This window comes from Drosophila novamexicana, unplaced genomic scaffold, assembly GCF_003285875.2.
Source record: "Drosophila novamexicana strain 15010-1031.04,08,12 unplaced genomic scaffold, DnovRS2.1 tig00001302-arrow-arrow-pilon, whole genome shotgun sequence".
In the NCBI taxonomy this organism is placed as follows: Eukaryota; Metazoa; Arthropoda; class Insecta; order Diptera; family Drosophilidae; genus Drosophila; species Drosophila novamexicana.
In genome coordinates, this window is record NW_020824849.1 from 1,031,897 (window position 1) to 1,058,128 (window position 26,232).

The 26,232-nt window shown below is 41.4% G+C and overlaps 2 protein-coding genes across 3 annotated transcripts in view; one reads left to right on the top strand and one right to left on the bottom strand.

The window, feature by feature from the left end:
- The window catches only part of LOC115767031 (uncharacterized protein CG43867), a 137,689-nt gene that overhangs the window by 46,171 nt on the left and 65,286 nt on the right, over nucleotides 1–26,232 (top strand). The gene's annotated exons all lie outside the window — the stretch shown is intronic.
- LOC115767032 lies at nucleotides 23,469–24,511 on the bottom strand. The gene is made up of 2 exons (XM_030711160.1): nucleotides 24,299–24,511; nucleotides 23,469–24,072 (listed from the first exon to the last, which is right to left on the bottom strand). The coding sequence occupies exon 2, from the start codon at nucleotides 24,038–24,040 to the stop codon at nucleotides 23,711–23,713; it is 330 nt and encodes a 109-aa protein (XP_030567020.1). The 5' UTR covers nucleotides 24,041–24,072; nucleotides 24,299–24,511; the 3' UTR covers nucleotides 23,469–23,710.

Below are 26,232 nucleotides of genomic sequence, written 5' to 3' on the forward strand. Positions count from 1 at the left end.
AGCATCAAAATAGAAAAGCTGAGAAAAGAGAAAATTCTGCAACGAGTGTTGCGTACGCTTAACTAGGGTAATGCCTTACATATGTGCTCCATACACACACAGACACACACATACATATATGCAGTCCAGTCCGGATACCCAAAAATGCCCAAAATCAGCCGGACCCACTGCCATTAAGCTGGAGACGAGCTCCGGCCTCAAAATGGCGCACAATTGAGGCATTATTAGTAAAGTAGTTTTACATACTTTAAATAAGCACAGAGAGCATACAGGACTTATATATGCCCTGTTCAAGAATGCAGCGATTCAGTGATGACAACAACCATGCCTGCGTCTTGCGGTGTGCGTCTAATTTATTTGTGGCTTGTTCTATGTGGGATTCGTATTCATGCCGTAGATCTACTTATATTTTATGACTTGATCGATTCAGGGTTGAGATATTATATACCTGTCGCTAACCTGCGTACAGGGTATCCAAAGCCGTTTGTCCGGCCTGGCCAGAGAGTCAACCTTTTTCTATTATTTTTTTTCTTGACAAGAACTTTGATGAGGGGCCGCTCGGTTTCGGTTTGTTTTGCCTTAACTTTTTTCTCTTGTTTTTTGTTCTATGTGCTTCTTTTTTTTTTGTTGGGTTTAAATTGCTTAAAAGTACAATTTATCACAATTGGCAATTGGATGCTATTGTGTGTGTGCGTGTGTGTGTGTTGTGTGTTGTGTGGGTATGAATGTATGTTTAAGCTGCCTGGCAACAACTTGACCGAGTTTCCAACTAGCTCCACGGCTCGGTAAGGCCAGGCAAATGGCCCAGTGCCTCTTTCTGGCGGGTATCATGAGTTTTCTCACATGGCACATATCCTTGCCTTTTTATGTACAATTGCACTCTCCTATCCATTCCATACCAGCCACTTGTCCCATCAATTCCCTTTTCTGGCACACTTAGTGTGTAGTTTTAGAGATTGGGTGAATTCAACTTTTCGGATTTTGTATTTGCAAATTTGTTGAAAACTTTTGATTGTGGAATACGTAAAATTTGTTTGTTTATCTCCAAACCATATGCAATAAACAATGCATCGATAATTGGCCCCAAAACAAATGTGAGTGAAATTATTGGAAATTGTGTTTTGGTCTATAACAAATTGCAAATAAATCCTTTCCCAAAACTTCACCATTGGAATAATGAATTTTTATTATTGTTATTGTTTATTTTTTTTTTGAAAGACTTATTTGTTTGTTTGTAGCTTCGAGCGAAGCGAGAACATTTTTCAGTAGATTTATTCTTCATAATTAGGTATTTAAGCAAATGAAAACAAATTATCGACACACTTGGGACTGCCTTCTGAAAGGCAGCAAGCATTTTATCGATCTCCTTTTTTCTAATAGGGAAAAAATATAAAATCTACCCTGATAAACAAAATGTTTATCAACTGTTTACTCAGCTGCATTTACATATTTATCGATAACTGTTCATGTTGTCGACTAAATCCTTATGCACATCAAAAATATGCAAATTGAATGTGATTTTAATTTGGGCCAACAGCAAAGCACTCAGCCACACAAACACACACACTCACACACACACAAGGGGGCACTTTTATCGTTTGTGTAGCTGCAGTCATCATCATCGTCATTGTCATCAGCCAAACTATTGAAATGTTGAGAGAGTACGCCAAAAAAAAAAACACGAATATAAAAAAATTGTAAGGCAGAAACAACACCACGCCTACCCACGCTGCCAACGCCCCCTGGCCGCTCCCCCGGCCGTCGCCAGCAGCTTCGTTCAACGCTGGCTTTTTGGCTCGCTTTATCTTTGCATACTTTTGTGCGCGGCTGCATTCAGTTTCTGTTTGCGTTTCAGATTCGCAGATTTCCAGAATCCAGATACCAGTTGCCATATCCAGAGCCCAGTTACAGATTCAGGTTGCCCTTTTGTGTGTGTGCGGGTTTGTGTGCTGATGTGTGTGTGTGTGTGAGCTCGCTCGCGTTTATTCATGTTCACGTGTAGATTTTATTAAACATATGAATTCATTATGTAAATGCGACAACGTCAACGACAACGAGCACAACGAGAACGAAAATTGTATGAAAATCGCCTTTTGTTGCCTGCTCCATTTCCATTTCCCCCCTTTACTTCGGGGCCCGTGAGCATAAGTAGTTGGGCAACATGGGGACTAATGGGTTATGTACCGTGATTTCGAGAAGATTGCTGCCACCCAACTACCCAGCCCACTCACACACTCCATTCAACTTAGCTGCCGTGGAGTCTTTTGTTGATTTTTATGTAAAGCGCAAATTGATTTGCCATTCGAAGCAGCTACGGTGGCGGGGGAGGGGGCAGCAGCAAAAGAAACATAAGAAATGATTATTAAAAAATGTCCATGCAACAAAAAGTTGCCGCTACTTTGCGTGCGAATACTGTTGCGCTTTGTTGCCGCTTGTTGCATAATTGAATTCCAATTCTGACCGTATGCTCTGCCCTTTGTTGATCCTGCACTCGAACTGCAATTACCGAGCGAGTGGCCAGGACAGGACGACCCGATCGGGGGTGGTGCGGGAGACAGCTTGTGCTTGTGTCTTGAGCCGCACAAATCACAACTTGGCTTCGGTTCAGCTGGGTGGCTGTTAAGTTGTCCATTCAACTGTCTGTCGCGTTGTCTTGTCTGTCTGTCAGCTGTTGTTGTTGTTTGCACACAATTAACACTCGAACAGGCCTTAACATGGGAGGCTTAAGTTGATGTGAGTGCGGTCTGGGGGTGTGTTAGCATATACATGCTACACATGCCACATACCACGTACCGTACGCCTGCACACACACATACACACACGTACACTTACAGAATAACATGCCACTTAATTTCATTTCTTTTCATTTTGGCCACAATGCTGAGGCACAGTGCCACAAATTGTTGCAAAAATTTTACAAAATGGCAGATACATATATGATCGCGAAATTTATCGATAAATTGCGTAACATTAAATCATTTTAAATACAAAAATTTTTTTAAAAGCCTTGTAATTATTTATTAAGCTCTTACTAAAGTAAGGATCTCTTAAAGCTCAATTAAAACCCGATCAAAGCTAATTTAAAACTTGCCAAAGCTATCTTATATCTCGATTTAGGCTCACTTAAAGGCTCGCTTAACGCTAGCCCAAATCTCGCTCAAAGCTTACATAAAGCTCTCCTACATTTTACTTAAAGCTCGTTACAACCTGTCATATTGCTCACTTGCAATTTGCTTCCACCCCTTGTAATGCTTGTTTAAGGCTTACTTAAGGCTGCAAGCTTAAGGAAAGCTCTCTTAGAGCTCACGTAAAGTTTTCTTAAAGCTCACTTAAAGGTAGCTTAAATATCGCTTTAGGGTCACGTAACTCTTTCTTCAACCTTTCTTAATGCTCGCTTAAGGCTCTCCTAAAGCTCTCTAGACTCACTTAAAAATCATTAGTTGTCATTATATTTGTCCGCGTGTTCTTTTCTTATTTTGTTTTTTTGTTTTCGCCTTGCATTCGAACTGTGCCCACCGTGCAGCATCTGATTGTTGCCACTGTTATTTTCATTGTTGCTGCTGTTGCTGTTGTTGTTGCTGCTGTTGTTTTCGTTTGTCATAAAGCGGCGTGAATGTAATCAAGGCGGCTATTATTCTTAGATTTGAAGCGCAAATGAAAACGCCGGGCAAAGGCGTCGAGCAGTCAAGACAGCAGCAGCCCAGCTCCAGACCAGGTTTGGGGCTCAATACGGAACAATGGCCGTACGTGTGCGCGTGAATGAATGTGTGTGTGTGTGCGTGTGTGTGTGTGTATTGGCAAATGTGTGTGCCGCAGCCAGCAACAAAAAGGCAAACGCGCTGTCGCATACAAAAGCCTCATTGTTTAAGGACGCGGCAGGGTCCACTGATGATGCGGCAAGAGGTGTTCAGGGCATATGGCGGAAGGGGAGAGGGGGGAAGTGCAGATATGTAAGTGTTGCGGCTCATGTGCTCAAATATGCACATGAGTGCGTGTATTTTTTTTATGTTTTTAGTACATATGTATACATATGTATTTTTAAGTAACTTCGCACAGAACCGTGACACGAGCACGCACAGCTGAGCACGATAGTCGAAAGATAAATAAAATTTAACATACTAAGTTTTCTAAAGCTTCACAAATCGCATTACTTATAAGTTAAGCAATAAGCCATATGTCTACAAGTGTATTTAATATTCGGCATGCCGAAGATTGTCGTTCTATCTTCTTATTTTTATGCCTATAAATTTAACGACATTCCTTATCTCGAATTTCGATTTTCTTTTTAAATAATCGATATATATCGATGAGCACAGAACTTCTCTGATATGAATTTGTTTGCGGCCCTCACGTTTCCTTGTCGCACATGTAATTGGTCATGCTCTTTGAGCACATCAATCGATCAAAGCTCCGATTGCACTCATATTCGTAATGGCAATTCATTTTCGTATGCCTTTTGTCCGAGATTCGGTTTCAATTAGTTCCATAATGAAAGTGCATTGCTTTAAATCGATGATGACCGCGAAATGGCGTCGTTGCCCGGAATTAAACTACCCAGGCTCCGGCTCGTTCCCTCCAACCCCTTTGCTATGCCAAAAGCCAAGCAGTCTGTGTGCATTTTCTAGGCAGCCCCCTGTCTGCAGTGTATGTGTGTGTGTATGTGTGTGTGTGTGTATGTGTTTGTGGTGTGGAGTGGATCCGGTTCTGGTGCTGGCTGACTTTTGGCCATTGTCTGGCAGTCGCCTTGCGCCGCGCTGTGGGCGCCAATGGCAAACAATTGCATTGTAATTTTTCAGCAGTTGTTGCTGTTGTCGACTTGGGCTGCAGTTTTGCTGGCATTTTTGTCTTTTGCCAACAGTCGATGTCAATGCCACAAAAGCCACTCGAAATATGCTTGCTGCACGGATATTGGTGTGTATGTGTGTGTGTGTGTGTGTGTGTGTGCACATATATGTGTGCGTGGGTGGTGTTTGTACGAGCAAACAGAATTATTGAAGCGTGGTAGCCGAAAAAAAACAAGTGCTCTAGTCGGGTGTGACCGGCCGGCAAATACACTGTACCCAGGCCGAGCAATCTGTACAAGAATTGCAGCTTTCTTTTATGGGCAGGCTGGATCGAAAGGACCAAGGGCTGTAAGTACCAAATGACCTGGATTTGGTCTTAAAAAGTTTGCTGGGAATGCGGGAAGGTATGCAAAAACTGAAAGATTATCCATCCGAGAACCGACATTCCAAATTTGATATATCAAGCTCTTATAATCTACAAGTTATGCTCAATAAAACTTGTCTCCAAATCGATATTTATGGGTACTATGGATATCGCACGATATATCAATTAAAACGTTAAACTTGTTCTGCAGTTGGAGGTCGCAGCTGCTGGCCTCTGCCCGTTACATACATCTGCCCATAGCCATTAAACCCTTTTGCCCATTTTCAATGGGCCCGGTGGATAAAAAAATTGCAGCCATGTGAACACCATTCAGCAGTCCTTTGCCATTCAGGCCGCCCGCCTCGCCGTCCACTGGGGCCATCCGCTTCAGCTTTAGCTGCGATGTCCTCGTCATTTTCGATGCTGTTGCAGCTGCAGTTGCTGTGGCTTTTGGGTCACTGTAAAAGAATTAAATTACAGGAGCGCCTGGCAAAGGAGTTGCCCAGTGGCCAGTGATGTGCGTCAGGTCGATAAATGAAATATTGAATGGTAAACTGTAAGGTAAATTCCACAAAAAACAAACTGAACAAAAAATTGCACACGTTTTCCATTTTGTAAGAAAACATCAGATGACGCCTACGCCCTAACTGTAGGTGGCTGCTTCTGAACCGGTTCGATAGGCTGTAAAATGGTTAAAACTGTTTGCTTTGAATCTAGTTAGACTAAAGATATAGGCAAGCGTTGATTGGATGTTAGACATAATAAGTATGTCGGGGCTTCGAACCAGCTTGCTGCCTTAATTTTCGTTTGTTGGCTGGCTTTCGAAATCCTTTAAGATTTTGTTTGGTCTACATTCTTATAATTGTAATGAAACATGGCAATTTTTGTTTAACTGCAAAAATTGCATACAAACCTTTGAAATCGGGGCTAATGTTGGTCTTTAACCAAAATTGTTATCCAGCAAATGTGGCTGTAATTAGTTCGTTTCAGAACCGGCTTGAACTTCAGCTTATAGTATAAAACGAATTGGTTTGCTTTAAAGCTGGCCTAAAGTTCGGCCCGCATAAACAATAAGTTGGTTTGGTTCAGAACCAGCTTCAAGTTTGACTTGTTGTACTAAATAAATTAGTTGGGTTCAAAGCCAAATTTGGTTCGGTTCAGCACGGGCTTGAATGTCGTTGAGTAAATCTCGCGGATGGTCTAGTGGCTCGCAGTATTTGATGTTGAAAAAAGTTCCAAACCGCTTTAGAAGCGGTAAAAAATTGATATGAAACTATTAAGGAAAACCTTATGAGCTTCTAAGTAGCATATGCTTTTTAAAATTCTTTAACAATATATGTATAGTGTTGAATCGTTGAATTATAAGCACACATTCAACCGGTAAAGACTTTCTGAAGTGTAGAACAATTTGATGAGAGCGCTTGTACCATGAATATTTGGCATATTTAAGCAAAGGAGCGAAATAAGAATATCATTAAATATGCCCCATTTGCACGCCCAAAACCTACAACCCCATCCGACCGACACACACATACCCAGGTTGTAGCTTTGACATTTTGTGAAGCCCGCTGGCTTTTTGCAGTGTCAACAGCCGCAGATTTTGTGCTGGCTGTGGACCAATTTTTGTGTGCCTCAACTTTTGACTGCTCAGGCAGCAAATCATATTGCGCACTCTCTCGCTCTGTCGCGCATTCTCTCTCTCCCTGTCTGCCACTTGGTGGCTCAGTCACAGCTGAAACTTTGTCAACAATGTTGAATAATTAAAATGCTCCCTCGACAAGAAGTCTGTACAAAGACTAGAGCGACATGGGCTTGTACTCGGGCTTCAGCTCCAGCTTTAGCTTTGGCCTCTGCCAGTTGCCAGTTGCTTCCCGCTGTTCCTTGCATTGTTGTGCCAGCGACTTGGCAACTTATAGACGGTTAGAGGGGGCGGTTGGGGGACGGTACGTTCAACGGCCGGTGTCTTGGCGGGCTTGCTTGTCAACGTGGCAGGCAGACAGGTAGACAGGCAGCCAGGCTGGCAGGCAGCAAAGCTCATCAGCAATTCTCAATTGCTATTATAATATTTTTTTCTTTTCGTTGTGCTCTCGTCGGTTTGGTAAACACCTGATACACAATGGCAGCTCAGGGGTGGGAAGGGAGTGGTTGGGGGCAAGGAGCATGCCTCTTGTGTGTGGCAAGTTTTGCTTAATGTGCAATCCCCATGCAGCGCCAAAGTTTGTCAGGCTAAAAATTCATCAACTTTGTTGCATAATATTTCAATAAAGCCTGAGATAAAGTGAGACAGAGCGACACGCTGGCAATTGCCTGGCAACATCAAATTAAAGCATGCCCATGCTCATGCCTATCCCTTTCCCCTCCCCCTTCTGCACTCCTTTCCCCTACAGTTTCCATTCCAGGCCGGCCCGATTCCTCTTCAACAATAGTGCACTGGGGAGTGTTTTAGCTATTGTGCAGCCTGGCAAAACCTATTGCAACGACACGCTGACACAGGGCAAGGGGCAAGAGGCGGCCTGCTCCCAGTGCGACATTTTCTAAAATGCAAGACGCCAGTCAAATTAGTTGGCTGCTTAATAAAAAACATGCCTTACACCATCAGCCTAATAGAATTTTCCATTAGGCTGCAGCCGTGGGGCCAAGCAAAATCACAATGAAAAATAATTTTCCACAGAGTGGTTGAAGAGTATGCACTGATTTTGAGCGAAAAAACGAGTGGAAGTGGAAACGGGAACTAGCAGATACTCTTTAGAAGAAATACTCTAATTAGCATTAGTAATTTGTATTATTATTAGTTTGATTAATATTGTTGTTATTTTTATCATTATCAGGTATTGTTATTATTATCAATATTATTCGTATTCTTATTATTATTATTATAATTATTATTATTGTTATTCTTATTATTATTATTATTATTATTATTATTATTATTAAAATTTGTACCATTATTTGGATAATTTTTGTTATTATTATTATTAATCTTAACTAAAGAAAAAACCCCTTATGATTTTACTTGTATAGCAACTATTTGTATACCCTGTACAGTACATTATTTGGCAACAAGAAAAAATATCCTTAAAAGTTTGAATATTTCAGTCAGTTGGTAATTTATTTGTTTATTTATTGTAAATATTAATGCAATTTTTTTTATTTATATTTTTGTTGTTTTTAGATAGATAGATAGGTAGATAAATGGATGGATAGATGATAGATAAATGGCAACGAGAGCTAATATCATATCGCATTTTCACAAATTCGTCAGTCGAATGTGTTCGACTTAAAAATATAGTATGGCGCTCGCCCTTTTTTTTTTTCAAATATGTTTTCTTTATTTTAAACATCTCTGATTACATATTGTTGTAACACAAGATTAATGACATTCGTTTTAAGGTGTTTGTATAGAGTATACAGTATTTTAATTAATTTGAAGCATATAGAGCAATAGATCAAGCTATGCCTCTCCCTCACTCTCTCTCTCTCTCTCTCTCTCTCTCTATCTCTGTCAAACCCCTTGTATTCTCTCTCTCCTTCTCCCTCTCTTTTCCGCGCTTTCTCCTGCTCTCTGCTGTCTGCATAAATTTGTATAATTTTTATCCAATTAAAGTTAATTAACCTGCGTGTGTGAGTGTGTGTTTGTGTGGTGTGTAGTTGTGATTGTGTGTATGTGTGTGTGTGTGCGCAACTGTAAACCACTACGACAAGTCAGCGGAAGCAGTCAGATTCGTAATTATTACCACTTACGGCTAAATACTGAAGTTTCAAGCGCACCAACAGCTGCACACGTGTGTGTGTGGCTCTCTCTGTCTGTTTGCAAGCCGCAAAAACTTTTGCGAGCCACAAAAATTTCCGTATCATGCAACCGCAACAACAACAACAACTGCAACAACATTAAAAAGTTTTAGCCAAAAAAAAAAAAAGAGGAAGCAACGGCGAGAGTTTTTCTAGGTATACACTTTTTGCTTAAATACTTTCGCTGTGTTTGAGGGCCTCGTTGTGCTTCTTTCTGCTTCTTTCTGTATTTTTCTCGTTTGTTTGTTTGTTTGCTTAAATTTGCTTTGCCTACTTTTTGGGGCGCATTAAATTTCTGCTCCCACCTTTCGGACAAGGCATAAATCTTTGTTATGCCTTTTGCTTTGTTTTAGCTATAAAACAAACTGAAAAATCACAGCAGCAGCAGAGCAGCAGCCTTTTTCCGGCTCTGGGTAATTATTTTGAACATTTCACTTTATGTTGTTTCTTTGGCTTTTCTTTTTATTAAGTTTAGCCACAGATATGGCGCATATTATTTTTCAGTTTTTAATTAATGCCAGCCAACTTGCCCTTGGCTATGCGCCCAATAACAGGCCACAATAAACATGACTCAAAAATCAACTTTAATAGCTTGATGGAGTTTTGTACGATTAGACATTAATTAATGCTCCAAACGAAACTGATGCCTAGCCTTTTTGCCCTTTCTTGACGCATGCTAAAATTGAATAAAATCATTTATAACATATTTCGATATTTTATATGATAAGTGTAACTAAGAAAAAATTAAAATGTTGCCTTAAGAAATTATTCAGACATTTTTTTGTTCGTTTGGGATCAAAGTTTACAAATGAAAACTATGGAGCTTTTTACAATATTGTCCTACAATTTATATATATATTGAATTATTGTATTTAATCGGAAATATCATAGACTTAAATATGTCTTTGAAGGATCAAAGGTTTCATTTTACTTCTGAACAACCCCAACTTTGTGCTTCCCCTTTCGCTTTGGGGGCCTCTTCCTATGTGACAACATCAATGGAATTAAAGTCAATTATCGAAATAACAGAATTTTTCCGTCCTAGACTCACCTGCGTCAAACAGTTAATCAATCAATCAACTTGTCTATTTTGAAATGAGCCAGAAGCTAAGCGCGAGTGCTTCCAGGAATTTGTCGTCAGTCAATTTACGGCTACGCCTACCAAACGCCTCTTAGGCACTTTTGTTTGGCACACGCAATGTTTACTCGAAGTGTTCATTGAACTGCGCTGTAAAATAATAAAAAAAAAATACAACGCTGATAGCGGTTAAACGTTTCCATTTCCGTTTCCGTTTTGCCGTTTCCGTTTGCATGTGACCATTAATAAGTCCTCTGATTGCCTTTCGAGATTTATGTTTACACGCAACGTTGTTGCCCCACCCCACCACCAGCCCATTATTAATGCTTGTCACTTGACATTCCGTTAACGCGTTGCGCTGATAAATCGTATAATACCAAAGTGAATAGCAACAACAACAACAACAATGGCAACAAACAATAATAAGCAAGTCGCCAACACCAAATACACAGGCAACACATTTTTGCCGCCTGACATTGCATTATTTATCGATAACAATTAGCAGTGATGCATGAAATGCGATAACATTAATTAGCCCCGGTTCGGGTGCTCAACAATAGACCCCCCCACCCTTTGCCATGCCAAAACAATTGGCGCCTGGTGGTTTTTGGTTATGCATATAAAACATGTGCTGCCCCAGCCAGCCCCTTTGGTTGCTCGATTGTCCAGAAACTTTATAAGCATGGCTACGCCAATAATAATAATAATACACACGAGCTGCATTAGTGTGTGTGTGTGACATGCCATACCCCCTTGTGTGTGTGTACATATCATAATAATGCTTCATTATTTCAGGGCCTGGCGTTTATTTAACTCATAATTCATGTCCCATATGAGCAGCATTTAAGTGTTACCCTCAGAATTAAACTTATCGATATGTATCGATACTTTGATAGCTGCTTGAATTGCACGAAATTATATTTGGATAATTTTTGTAGACGTTAGTGATTGTATACGCACAGAAATAAGGTGTTTCATATTAGAAATCATTGGCTAAGGCAAGAAATCGATTGTTATCGAAAATTGGAGCCTACTTTTTGCAAGTTCAAATCAGTAGGCTCGACAAGAAATATAAATTTATCGATAGTTTGGAAATTTGCTATTGATATTAACACATAGCCTTTTGAGATTGTATATGTGCATAATTAAAGTGGCGCATGCTAGAAATCATAAGGTTTAACTGGACAAGAAATCTATAGTTATCGATGTATTGGAATTTTACTGAATCGCAAAGAATAAAAGTAAACTTTTGCCCGCTCTTTGTGATTTTATGTAGGTAGAGACTATAAATATCGACCTTTATCGCATAGGCAAAAGATTCTCTGTTTCTGCTACATATGACAATAAACTCAGTGTCTATATAAAGTTTTCTTTGTCTGAATTTTGGACAGGAAAGTCTTTCGAAATTCTTTAAAAGGCGTTGCTCAAATAACCAATTTCTATGCGCAAATAACTGTGTCTTGCTTGTTGCAAAGGACATTTAAAAAGTGCGCGATGGGATACAGAACACACACACATACACACACAAAGAGGAGCAGAGGTTGAGACGAATACTGTGGAGTGACACAAATACGGGACGACAGATGCCACTTAGAGGACCGCGGGGCGGTACTCAGTGCTCGGTACTCGAGGGCGGGCCACAGGGCCAGTGCTGCACAGTGCCCAACCAAGTTGGCAGCCATGTCAACACTTATCTTTATGAGTTTCCGCTTTCTGTAAAGTCATTGACATGTATTCCTCCTGCCGGCTGCTGCATACTTACAGGCGCGCTGCGATGCCAAAAATAAACGCACAACTGCCGTGTAAGGTGTGGATGGAGAGCGAACCAGAGAGAGAGAGATAGAAAGATAGAGATGGGCATCCAATGAGTGCGAAAGGAAGTGGGGAAGTGATAGAATAAGAGAGCGGGCGGTAGAGAGAAATTTGGGGGAGCGACGTCAGCAGTCAAGCAGCTCGTAATATTTGCGCGTGTTTATTTGCTTGTTGTGTGTGTTGGTGTATGCGTTCGTGTGTGTTTGTGTATGTGTGTGTGCGTTGCCTACATTTCGGCATCATTTGAAAATCTCACAGCAAGAGTCGCTATGTGAGCCCAGTGCAAACAAAGACGCGTCATGGAGCTTTGCCAGATGGAACTGAACTGCGCCTCTTTCGCCAGAATATTTGGATGGGGAAGTTGGTTCGGGCAAGGGCAACGGAGCTGACGTATGTTTTGGCCGCGAAATTGAGGCAAACGCCTTCGGGCGTTAAAAATCATAAATTATATTTCGTATGGGATAAATAAGCGAAAAATGAAAAGAGCCGCGGGGTGGTCACATGGCACAGGGGACCGTAAAGGCAGGAAACCAAAGTGACCGACAGCCTGTAGAAATATATGAAACTGTCGCTCTAAAGTACTAGAATATTCTCCGATTTCTATAGCATACACCTGATAGATGGCAAATATACTTTTGACCAGATAGAACGAGATATACAGGAAATTACTTGACAGACTTTCTGACTCCAGTTTCGTTCGAAACGAATATAGGCGAAATAAATACTTATATCACTTTAACGTCTGAAAACTAATTGATGTGGAGGAAACTCTTTTTATTTTGTGCAATAATAAGAAATGTGCATATGCTGCCTTGAGCGTGAAAGCCTAAGAGAACAATCTCTGTGGGTTTTCCCAGCTATAAGCATGTTAAAACCTTTTAAGCTAAACATAGAGAAATGAGAACTATGAAGCCAGGGAACACTTCTATTTTTGCAAATGATAAAACTGGATGGAGAGCTACAATGTTTGTGGGAGCCACAATAGAATCAGAAGATTGCAGATAGTAAACAATATATATTTACCCAATTGTATTTATTAAGTAATATTTTCCCAAATCCTCTTGTTCCTGTCAAAATGCACGTTAACCTCTATTTAAGCTCAATTTTTTTGCTTCAGCTTCTAGTCAACTTAACAAATCTGCAAGTTTTGTAATTTCATATAAAATGCCAATTGCTAGTGTTACTATTGTTTTCTCATATGCTTTATTCAATTTGGAGCGCATTTTTTTGTTTCTCTCAAAGAACATTTTAACCTCTTGTTATAGTACTAAATTTCATCATAATCAGCTTCCATTTTGCTCGCATCAGCCTCAAGTCAACTTAAAATAGCTGACACTTTTTGCATTTCACATAAAATTCAAACTGCCAGTGTTGCCACCTTGTCAATAAATTGAAGCAGCCGTAAAATGAAAGGATAAAAATAAAATTAGAAACTGTGTCGACTGCCAGCTTGTCGCTGTGAATTATTTGACGTTTAATTTGTTGACATGACGTTGTCTCACATGCTTAAGTTTAAATCTTATGCAACGAAATGTGAAAAAGTGAAAAAGGTAACTGAATGTCAATTAACGTGTACTCTGACACGCTGTTAAAACATACGACGCTTTCAAACACTGTTCTGCCTCACTTGAAGCAGCTGTACGGCCCATTAGTTGTTTGGCAGCTCTAGAGCTGTCTGTAGTTGACAATAGTACACTTAAGTTTAACACACACGCACACACACGCACACACATAAATATGCTGTTGTGGGGCCATCAGTGTCTGGACCAGGGTAATAATTGCTGCCGCAAAAAAAAGCGTATGGCTGAGTTTTTGGCAGCTGCTTTAAGGGAATCGGCTTAAATGGCGCCTCACGCTTTTCACTTTTATTATCCTTTATGTGCGATTTCACACCTTCAATTGCACACACTCATACACACACACACACACACACAACAAGTGAGAGGGAAAGAGAGCGAGAAATAGGATGCCACACGTAGCAGCAAATCAAAATCTTGAATTTATTCCACATACGAAGCGCATGAATTTCAAATTACTGTGGGAACAGCGCAGAAAACAGAACCAGTATCAGGCCAGGGGTGTGGACGGGAGGGCGGAGGGGGTGGCCGGATGTATATGTGTGTGGGTGTGGAGGGGGCCTCACTTGGAAGGGCGAGTGTGTTACGTAGTAGTCGACACGATTGTCCAAAGCCTGCACAAAGACGTGTGAACACTGACACGGCACACACACTCGCTCTCTCTCTCTCTCTCTCGCTCTCGTTCTCCCCATTTGGCTGTCTCCTTTCTATGGCTAGCGCCATTCTCATGTTTATTTCCATTTCCATTGCCATTCACACTGCTGCTGCTTGACAGGCAGGCGAAACGTGTGCAACACGTTAGATATGGCAGCGAGCGAGTGAGTGAGAGGGAGAGGGCCGGAGAGATTGTAAGCGCGGCAGAGTGTCAGAGAGAGAGAGAGAGAGAGAGAGGGCAGAGGGAGAGCTGGCAGAGCTCTAATGACTGCGCTGGGGCCGTATCTTAACATTTTTAAACCTTTTTTCTTTTCATATGCCTTTTGGTATTATTTGGCACCTTTTTGTTGCCTACTAGGCGTACGCGGAGCAATGGGGAGCAAGCAAACAGAAACTGATGCTGTGTGGCATGTGGCATGTGGCAAGGCGTAAAGCGGCTCATTTGAAATTCATGCGGCCACTCACTGGGTGCATAAAGCAATCAAATCAACCACAAACACACACGAGTTGCCCGAGTTTTGGGGCACAGTCGCCGGTTCAGGTTTTTAGCAGCTCTTTTCGTTTCATACACGTTTCACTCGTGTAAATAATAAATAAGCTTAGCATACTTTGTGCCGCACGCTGAACGTGCTACGGCCAACATTGGCGGCATAAAAACGCCGACTATCGATTGCAACAACAGAGCAAGATGTGGCTGGCGAAGGGGAAGGAGCAGGAAGGGGAAGGAGCAGGAGTAGGAGCTGGAGCAGCGGCAGTCGCTGCCAAAATCCCAGCGAAAGCGAAAGCGAAAGCTGCCACTTGTGCAACCCTTTTATTATTATTTTACTCCTTTATTTTCTTCGTGCTACATTTTTTGTTGTTGTTGTTGTTTTTTTCTTCTTTTTGTTTTATTCCTTAGGCCAGCCATGATTTATGCATTGAGTCCCGGCCATGAGGCAAAGCTCTGACACATTTGCATGCTAAATCATGCTCCCAGCTCGGAGCACCCGTAGGTGCGAGCATTCAATCAGATTTGCATTTAAGATTGGCCTAATGCGGCGAATTGATCTGCTCCTGATCTTAGCCAAGCGCTATTAACATGAGCTGCTAGGCTTAAATTTAATGTACCAAAAAATCATAAATGCTCTTCAAATAATGGTCAAACGTTATCGTTTAGATAAAGTTTGGCTTTTCAATTTCATGAGCTAAGAAAAATAATACTTGAGCTCAAATTTAAATACAAAAGTTTCTGATTAAATTACTTTGCTGAACTCCATTGTGCTGGGCTCAATGAATAGACAATTGTTAATATAATATTTGAATTCTTTATCGATTTCCAGTAGTCAATCTCAGAGGTTGTCTTCAAACAACATCCAAGTTTTATTTTGCTTAAGTTTGATATATTTATTATTAATGATCAAAATCTTTAAAAATGTACAGTTCATATTTTCTGACTCTACAGTTAGGTCTAACATAATAAAAATTAAGAAAAATAGTTTGGCTAAACAAAGCGATCTAGGAGATTAATTGGCTGAGACCTTCTCCATCTTCTCCGCATTCGCACTCATCCAATTGTATATCTTATTTCGAAGATAAAATTGCCAATAACAAGTATTTTTTTAATTTGATATCTACTTAAATGCAGACTGCCAAATATATCCCTCCAGGCCCAGAGTCCCTAGCAGTTGGTTTTTTTTGTCAAACGAACTATTTGCGAATTCTTTCTTTACCTCATTGGTTCAAAAAGTTTAGGTTTAAACCTATTTGGGTTTCCATTTGTAAAATTTTCAAAATTATTTAATACAGGCTCATGCAAAGTGTTGTGGCGATATCGACGAAAATGCCCGACAGGAGAGCAATAGGAACTATCGATAAGCGCATTCAGTAGATTCTTCTGCTCATAAAAAGTGTTACTAACGATTTGAACAGCTACTGAGCCGTTACTTACACAGCTGCAATCGCCCACTGCCCAGCACGTGACCCACCAAATGATTTCTCTGCCCCTCTCTCTCTCTCTCTGTCTCTTGCTGTCTCTATCTGTGCCGCACTCCTATGCTTTTTGTGAAACCAATTAGTAATGCAATTAATGAAGCGCAATCTGTAAAGAAATAAAAAAATTATAAAGAAAAAAACGGACATGGCATAATGCGAAATAGTAGAGAGAAAAAATCAAAGTAGCGCATAAAAGTATGCAATGTAAAATAAAAACGGTGTGGTGGGCAACTAGATTCCGAACCAGGGGCTTAGACTGCAGAGATTGAGCCACAATTGTATGGAGAGGCCAGCAGAGGTGCGTTGCACAGGGCAGCCAACGGGTGAAGTTTGATGAGTGGGAGAGGGACTGGTTGGGACTGATGCTGTGCCAACAGCAATTTGTCTTTTCATTAATTATTTAGCCAGCAAAGCAAATCGAAGCGAAGCGAAACGAAACGAAGCGCGCCGGCACAAATGTAGGCGAATAAATACCAGAGACATGGGGCGTGGCATGCGCTCGTGCTTGCTAGAATATTGACAGTTAATTAATTGAATCTGTTCAACGTGTTGCAGCAGCAGCAGCAGCAGCACTCGGAGCATCATCATCATCAACATCCTTCAGTGGGCGTGGCCAAAGTTTAAAGTACAATTGTGCAAAAAGTTGCGCACTTAATTGTCTGGGCCAACGGAAATGTGGCCAACTAGTTGCAAACTTGGCTCTGGTCAAGCTGCTAGATGCTAGTTGCTGCACGCTGCATGTGGCAAGTTGGCCGGCACTTGCAACTGCCGCATAAAGTCATTAAAGTTTCAATTCGATTTTAACGCCCACACTTCCAGCCCTTGCTTTCAATGCTGGCAAATTAATGCAGCTATAGCTGCTGCCGAAAAACTTGCTTGCCGTAATATCATCAAACCCCCTTCCTCTTGGCTTCATTTTTGTGGCACAGTCCCACTTGTACAGCATTTACGCCGCCTGATTAGTGGTAGCTAGTGAAAAGCGCTGCGCTCGGCAGAACCCGCAGCGCTCATAAAATCAATGCGGGTTGTAAGATTGTGCCGGTCTGGGGTTTCGGGGGTTGTCGAGGTGCCACACGGTGCCTGTCACTTGTTATCAGTCAAAAGCACGCGCCCTGCCGCCAAACAGCTGACATTTTATTTCTGCCCCTGCAGCCGTTTAGATACAGCGTAACTGTACATAAAACACACACACACACACATACACATATATATACATATATATTTGCATATAAAAATTGTAGCCTACTTCTCGGCATTCGAATACGCATTTTATTGGGGCCATTCATTCAGTTTGTCACATTGACAATCCACAGCCAACCAGCAGCCTGGCAAATGGCAAACGACCTTAAAGTCGAAAGAAAAACACACGCAATTTAAAGATTTAAAATGTTGTCGACATTTTGCTTGAGTTGAGATGCTGTACAAAAATTCAGAGCGTATATATATTTTGAATGTATTTTAGTTATGTATATAAAGTTTATATTATTTATATTTTACTATATGAAAAACATACGTCTTCAGTATTATATTAACTATTTAGTTTGGCTAGGAAATAAAACACAAACTGTATTCAACGAAATAATTAGGCTGAAGGTGGCGTACAGAAACAGGTCTTCGATTATGCTCGCTCGACGCGTTCAAATTCGCAACAAGTTAAAGCTGCAAACGCTTGCTGTGGTTTTTGCATATCTGGAGTTTGTAGCAAAGCCTGCTAATGGTCGAAGCGACTTTCAAATTAACTACAGAAAACACTATATTCAAAAATAAAAAGCATAAAACAATTTCATATTTGTATAATTAGTATAATTGAATTGAAAAGCCAGCCAGCTCAATATAAGTATTATTATTTAATGACAATTAATATTTATTTATATTTATTTCGTAATCCATTTTGGCTTTAGTTTAACTATGATGCTCTTCTGTGCGTCTTAGCATTTGCTCATTTGGTCGATTTCTAATCCAAAATTAACTTTGAATTATTTGCTGATTGCATTTATGCGTCGCCCAGGGTACGCGAATTCGTGTAAGTGGTTGCCAGACTTCACGAAGCCAGTTTCTCGGTTCCATTAATGTGAACCACAAAAATACCATACAACAGCGAAAAAACTGTGGGGCGGGTCTGTCATACACTTACTCTTAGCCAGAGCCAAGCCCATGCCCAGGGCTGATTGGTCACGTGCCTGGCGCACGGTGCTGGGCTTTAATTCGTTGTGATTGCTTTGTATCGATTACAAAATGCATTACAACATTGCCACATGATAAATAACATCGCATGGGCGTTTCTTGGTGGGGGTGGATATGTGGAGATGTGGGCGGAGTCTGGCATAAGCGTGCCCCGGCACTTAAAATTAATGGAAACAATGAGCATCGATAGCATCCAATGCGTGCTCAACATATTTAAATTCACTCGATCATATGTCAAGTGCTTTATTATTGATTAATTTTTAAGGGGATGGCGGGGGAAAACAAAAATCATCTATCAAAACTTTGTAATTGACAGCTAGAGAAAACGCTTGCTATTAGACAATTGCCTTTAGGGTTCGAACCCCCAACCCCCCATGAAGCCGAAAACCAAGGCAGCAACAGAGCAGCAATTTATCTGCCTGAATTTGACGCGAATTGCACAAACAATTACGGAAACGCCGGGTAACTTCTTCTAGTTCATACATAAAACATACAACAAGCAAATGTTATTTTATGGTAAGTTCTTATATTTATACCCTGAACCAATTGAAAATGGGTAAATGGGTATAGTGCTTATTTCCACAAGTATGTAACAGGCAGTAGGAAACATATACGACCCCTTAATCCTGCGAGAGAGAGAAAAGAAACTTCAAACACGTCGGTCCTATTGTCCGCGCAGTACAAGTTTGCTACCGATAATCGATAACTTGTCCCGTTTCCAAGCAATCGAAAAGAAGCGATATCGAATTCATGTCTCTTTAGTTTTAAGAGCTAGAGCCACCAACTTTGACATGTAGCTTTCAGAATAGTATATACAGATCGAGAATCCTTCATTTCATAGCTCTTGCCACGAAGAATGTTCAGTGTATCCCCTAGTCGGCCACTCCCGACTGCTTGCTTACTTGATCTAATTATTTCAAAGCTACAAAACAATTTGCTACAAATGTTGCTCAGCTCCAGTCCAAGTACTAACCTCTTCCATATTCTTCATTTGAAGAACTTGCTGAGTCCTTTTCGATTTACTGACGTAATGTGTAATAATATTGAGGACCAAACTCCAAAACCGAAAAATACTATTATTAAAAATGGTATTATTTGTAGTATTTTTCATTTTGTTTAGCCGGATATTTATTTTGATTTGAAAGTAATATGAAAGTAGTTTTGCTTAGAGAATTCTGTTTCTGTTGATGGCAAAATCTTGAGTCTTCGCTGCCTTACTCCAGAAAGTAGTACGCTTGCTGCTGATTGGTTGGAAATTAAAGGTTTTTATTTCCAATTTTTACTGCTGATAATATATATCTCACATAGCTGTCTTATAGTCTATAGAAAGAAATTGGAAAAAAGCTAAGGTATTATATCTTTGACAAACCGATAATAACTTTTCTTCTCTCTCTCTCCCTTCCGTTCTTCTTCTGGCTTTCTCTATCCCTCTCTTTCACTCCCTTTTTCCGTCTGCCCGCTTTCATCAATTGCCATTCTCTATGCTCAGTGTGACCATGTGCTATTAATAACAAATGAAATTGCCGCCAGGCTAATGCACAGCACTTTGCCAAGTTGTCCACAACGCAGTGTGACAGCTGTTGTTGTTGCTTGTTGTGGCTCGTTGTTGTTGTTGTTGCTCGTTGTTGTTAATACCATTAAGCCACACGTGCCATTGTTTTTTTTCTTGGCAATATTGTTGCTGCTGTTGCCATGGCACAAAAATAAATGCAACGACGTGATTATTATGCAATTTGTATCAATTTACTTTAGATATGGCGCACAGCAACAACATCTACGCCTCCCCCAACCGCCCCCTTTGCGAGTACTTCGAATTGTTGTTTATTTATGCATTTCACTTATTGCATGCAACTCTTGTTCCCCACCCCCGCTGAGCTAATTCTTAATGCCTCAAAAGGCCGCCCTTAAGTTGGCTTTATTACAAATAGGAATTATTATTGATATAAGTGTTGGTGGTGGTGTGTGTCTATGTGTGTGTGTTTTATGTACAGCTGAAACAACATGAAAGAACTTGTCCTAACTCCTGGGAGAAGCTTTGATGCTGACCGAGCGGGGCTGGCAGGGAAAGTCACTTAAGACATTGCCGCAACGTGCCGAAAGTTTTCTGATGCTTGGACAAGCGCCTGTCACACGCATCCTCCAACCACCCAAGCACCACAAACGACATACACACACACACCACCACCACCACCATACAACATTACCCCTGCTCCCACCCACTGCGCTGGGCACTGTCACTTGTGTCTCTCAAGTTTATTAAAGTGGCATAAAAGTGTCATTGGCGGTTAATGGTAGGCGATTAGTTGCATTAAGTTGACCAGCACCACCCACTCAAGACAGCGCCAACCACTTTCTTTCTCCGCCCCAGCTCATCAAGTGAGTGCGTAATTGAATAGCAAACGCAGCACAACTATCTTAGAGCAATTTAGGGCTACGGGACATTGCCTGCCTTTATTTGGCTGACAATCAATCAGTTAATTGAAGGTCAACGCTATCGATTGCTGGCTATTCAGTTACTTATATAGTAATATATAGTTAAATAGTTGCTAACTTTATCTTTAGAAAGCTTTTACAGCTACTTACAGTTTACTTGCACGTGTGCGCACATGTGAAAGATTTCCGTTTACTTAACTGAACATTTAAACTGTTTGGGAATTCTAAAATGTTATATGAGGGGCTCATGATGAAGAGATAACTGCTTAGTTATATAACAATATGTTAGCTTAAATAGCTTACTAAATTTTGGAATTTCTAGGTTACCTTGAATTTGCGTTTGCCTGAAAACTTAAACATCTGGGAATCACAATAAATACTTCGCTATAAGTATATATCGCGTATAAAGTTAAAAAGATAGCAAAACAGACTTTTGCTATAAGTGTAAATTTGTATTGCCAGCCAAGAGGCTGGCAGCTAAAAACTCGGCAAGAGAACGTAGCAGAACTTATTGAAAAGTCATAAGAGCCATAAAATATAAAAAAATGTCATTGCACAGGCACAAGGGCGCCACCAAAAAGGGTGTGTCTATAACGGGAGGGGGTGGGCGTGGCAAAAGCTTTAACTTGTCGCAAAAGCCGCATAAAATAAATACAACGTGTAAGGTGGCAGGAGGACGAAAGGCGGCCGGGAGCGCTGGCAAATGGGATAACCTGATATACATTATGCCAATGCGATATACCCGCAAGCAACGAAATTGTTTTTGGCCTCGTCTTCGTCTTCGTCTGGTCGGGCTTTTGCTTTTGTAAATCATTTAACACACTCTCGATTTTTATTTTAATGGCGTTGCCGGAAAGTTTTTAATGGCTAACGCAACGGCATCCGCAGCTCAACTACAGCAACAACAGACTTCGGTTTCGGTTCCTCGCATTATGGCCATCGATAATATGCACAGTGTTTGGCTAAGTGGCAGGCATCGAGGCATCAAAGTTCCTTTATAGCATGCCACAGCGCTCTCAAGATGTTGCCAACTCTCATTGCGAGCGATGTGTGCCTGTCTGTGTATGTGTGTGTGTGTGTGTGTTTGTGTGCGTGTATATTGAATTATTTTCTGGCAACGTTCGCAAATGTTTATTGCTCAGCATATTTCGCAATTTTTGATGCTTGTGAATTTGCTGAGCTTTATATACAACTTCTCAAGCACTATACAATTGTTTTTACGATCGCAATAACGCATATTTTTTGTTGGCCAGTAAAATGTTTGCGAATGCCGCTCAAGAGGGAATTGAAACCCAACTAGACATTCACAATTTGTGCAAATTTAATGTATTCCAGAGCTCAAAATGCCAGCAGAACGTTTAAGAATGCTGCGCAAAGAGCAATTGCAAAAGCTATATAAACAACTTAAATAGAATGGAAGAAAAATAGACTAAGCAATAAATTGAACTCTGGGCATATTTTTGGTCAAGTGTTGACTAAATTTCAACTTGCTTGTGACCTTTTCTCTCTCATTCTCTCTTTCCCCCTCTCTTACGCTCTCTCCGGTAACGCCTTGCAGCTTGCATATGTGATATGCACAGGCGTCAAATGTTAGCGGCAATGTCAGCACCAAAGGTCCTGCAGGAGCGCCCCGTGTACAACTCATGAAATCGCAATGCATGCAGCGCACACTATGTTGTGTGTATGTATTTGTGATAGTGTGTGTGTGTGTGTTAATGATAATCATGAATATTATGCTGCTTGTTTGGTGTGTATTTTGGGCTCTGGACAAACTGTTTGCCTGTTTGCCCAACACAATGTTAATATGCTGAGCCAGCGTCCCAAAAGCCAAACCACCGGGCGCATTGTTTAAATATTTGATTAGTTTTGGCTTTGGCCAGGAGTCATCTTTTTCTAAATACCCTGTAGCTTCTCGTTTGGTGTTCACCAATTTATTTTCCTCTTAACAACGTGAATAAATTATTTTTTAAGTCACAACCTGGCGCTTTGGCGTGTGCACGCAATTGTGATGCCATAATTTGGCACTGAAAATTTCATAAAAATTGGACCATAAATAATGCAGTTATTGGAGAATGCATTTCTCAGTGTGGAACTGAGGGAAGAAGAAGAGCGCAGCTGCGTTTTTGTGTATGTATATAGAGCTGGAGCTAAAATGTGTGTAGCGCTGAGCACAGGGTATCTTCTAGTTAAGCACTCCCCGCTAGAGCACTCACACTAGTTTTTTTTGACTGTGTTTTGTCGAAAGACTTTTGTGCGCAATAAAATCAACTTAATTAAAGTTAAACAAGCAGCTAATCAAATTTTCATTACATAGTCTTAACCGGCTGCCAGACCCAGCTCCAGCCTCTTCAGCTCCAGACAGTTAACTAAACGTGGCGTAATTTCATTTTAAAAATGCATGCTGTGCATGTGTGTGCTTGTGCAAGTGTGTGTGTGTTTGGGCAAGAGTGTGTTTGTGGTTAACAAGAAACTATTAGCTGCTCCTCGGTAAGGAACTGCCAAAGTCTGGCGAAATGCTTGTTTGCTTTCGGCTTCATTTTCGCCCAGTATAAGGTTTTGTGACATTTGTATTTAAAATACCCTATTAAAAATGGATAAGTGAGGTTATATGGGAAATATCAGTGATATGATAACAGTGATATGATCACACGCTGTACTTAAATTATTCTATGTTAAATATATATACGTTTTCCTCGCTCTCGCGAACCCAAAGGCAGGGAGCTGGTTCGAACCGTAAATCGAACCAGCAAAAGTTTTTTATGTCCTGCTCTTAAACAACATCTATAGATCCTTCTAATCAACACAGAAGTTACTCAATTTAATTTATTGAAGAATGAATAAGTATGTATAAGTAGCCGATAAGTAACCCGAATGTATGTGACGGCAATGGGTACAGGGTATCTACCAGTCGCTCACTCTCCACAATAAATGATACTTAATTTTTGTGCTGCTCTCCAAGACGCAGGTGCATTAGAATGTGCAGCAGGTGGCGGTCTTGGCTTGACCATATCTTTATCAGCTGTTCCGCACACACACGCACACACACACGCACCTGCTTAAGTGCTCAACTCAGTATAACAGATGACAGCTGTTCGCTGGCACCTTGGAGCCACCAGGCGCGCCACATGGTCGGCGTGCGTGACTCGTAATCATCGACATTATACTGCTCGATCTCCTCGTCGCAGCTCCAGCTCCCGAGAATGTTGGGCCGCTCCGCCAGGCTCGCGTTGGAGCTGAGATTGTGAGAGCTGTTGTTGTGCGGCTGTGTGGTGATTGTGATCATCAGCTCGGGTGTCAGGTCCTTTAGCTGCAGCTCCTGGCACTGCTGCTGGCTGGCCGCTGGCGAGGAGCTGCCGTAGCAGCAGCAACAGCAGCGACAGATCTTGAGACACATTTTGGGGTGAGGGCAGGGCTAAAAGGGGGTAACTGGAATGAAGCAAGAAAAATGGCTATATGAAGGAAATGTGTCACAATGGAAAAGCTAATTAGGGAAAGAGTCAGGAGGAGGGAAGAAAAGGGAAAAATAGGTTAGACAAAGAGCAGAAAAAATCATGAAGAGATTATGAAGGAGAGCTTCTGAAAGTAAGATGAATGGAAAGAGAGAAAGAGAAAAGAATAGCAAAAATTAGCTCAGAAAATGTTAATAACTTACACAAACAATAGATCACTGGGAATCCCGGGGCGAGGGATTCTGCCCCGAGTATCAGGAAAAAAGTGAACTGTTAACTCTCGAAATCTCTGCATCTAAGTCTGCAGACTGGAGAGGATTGGACGGTAGTCAAGGGTAGATCGCCACTGCTCCAAAGTTCTTCAGCAACGCATTGGCCTACGTCTCTGTGGGGCGATTGTGGCAAGCGTGAGTTGAGACTGTTGCAAGGCGGCGTTGCATGGTAACGTTTTATATGGACGCGAACAGAAATCTAACTAGACTTGCCTGCCACCACACCAGAAGCAATTCTCATGTTTACAATTTATGTTTTTTGCTGGAATTTTGCGCTGGCAACTGTTTTACCAGACAAAGAGCGAGAGAGAGAGAGGGAGCGAAAAAGAGTAAGAGAGAGAGTGTGAGAGGAAGAGAGAGTGAGTTGTGGGAGCAGCTCAACTGAATAACAAATTGTAACCGAATACAGTTTGGGGTATTCATAATCAACAGCTGCGACAAACTCGATTTCGTTTCAAATTTATGCAAAATTCTGTCGATAAAATAATTATGCGGATTATTATTAAATCACTTAAAATTCAAAATACATATTAATATAAATTATAATAAATTATAAATTAGGCTTAATACTGCGGCCATTCAAACAGTAGCTTAGGGGTTGGGCTTGTATGGGACGAGCAGGGGGGGGGGGGGGGGGGGGGGGGGGGGGGGGGGGGAATTGGATTGCGTTACCAATTTGCAAAATGCAAATGTGTTGACGTCTAAAATTTCACGCACACAATGCTGCTAAATGCTGACAGTTGGCCAAAAAGGTTGCTTAGCCGGAAAGGCAACGGGAACTGAAACCTGGTGTGAAATTTTATACCAGTTCAAAGAGAACTTTGAACTGCACACAATTGATTTGCCAGCATTTGCGCTCATGTTTTTTTTTGTTTATTGTCGTCCTTTGATTGATTCGGCCAAGCACCTGAGTAGAGTCAACTTTCAGCTAGCTAAAAGGCGTAATAATGTGCGCCATTGCCGAGATCCACATCCGTAAAGAGTTCAATTTCATCTTTAATTGCCACGCCCGAATAACGCTCACTGCAGGCGGCGGCTGTTTCATTGGGCAGCGTCAGGTCCGTCAGCAATTTGCTGGGATGCACATCCGCACAGATGCTAATCTCCTCGAGGCGTGCGGGCGAATGGGAGCCACGCATGGCCACCGCTGTGTGCATTGCCAGTTGCTCTGGCTGCTGCGCTGGCCGCAATGTGTGCGCCATCAGCTCCGACTCCGGGTCCAGCGCCCTGGGCTCCGGCTCCGGCTCTGGCTCCGGCTGCTCAACTTTGGTGTGACTGGACGGCTGCTGTTCGAGCTGATCGGCAAACATTTGCTCATCGTCCTGATGCTGCTTGAAGCAGAAGGCAAACAACAGGCACTCGGCAAAGAAGCGCATCGCTTGGCTGCCGGGCCAGAACTGGCCAGTGGGAACGGCCGCCAGCGGCCAAGTGTCGCAATTATATAGACCGCAGCCTCGCCAGTTCCAGTTGCTCAGTTAATTGAAATGCAAATTGATTTTTCACTTTTGTCAAAGGTTTGTCAGCTGTTTACTAATCGATCGAAGGCGAGGTCGCAGCAGCTGCTTCTTGCATTATTTTGTTATTTTGTTAATTGTGTTTTTTTCTTTTTTGTTTTTCCTTCAGCTCAACACAATTTCATGTTTTTCGTTTCAGACAGCTTCAATTTCAATTAGCTGGCTCTTGAGCGCGTGCCTCAGTCAAACACAATTTTCACTTTTCGTTGTCTACTTTTAGGCTACATATCCCACCCTCCCCTTAGCCATCACAGCAGTCGCCCCCAAACTTGTTCTCTAATGAGTTTTGCAATTATGCAAAGTTGAATATAATTACAACAGCAGCTTGAGCAGAAATTTAAAACAGAATTT

What these genes read in the sequence shown, in the direction of transcription:
- LOC115767032 (XM_030711160.1), bottom strand. Translation starts at nt 24,040, where the DNA reads ATGTGTCTCAAGATCTGTCGCTGCTGTTGCTGCTGCTACGGCAGCTCC.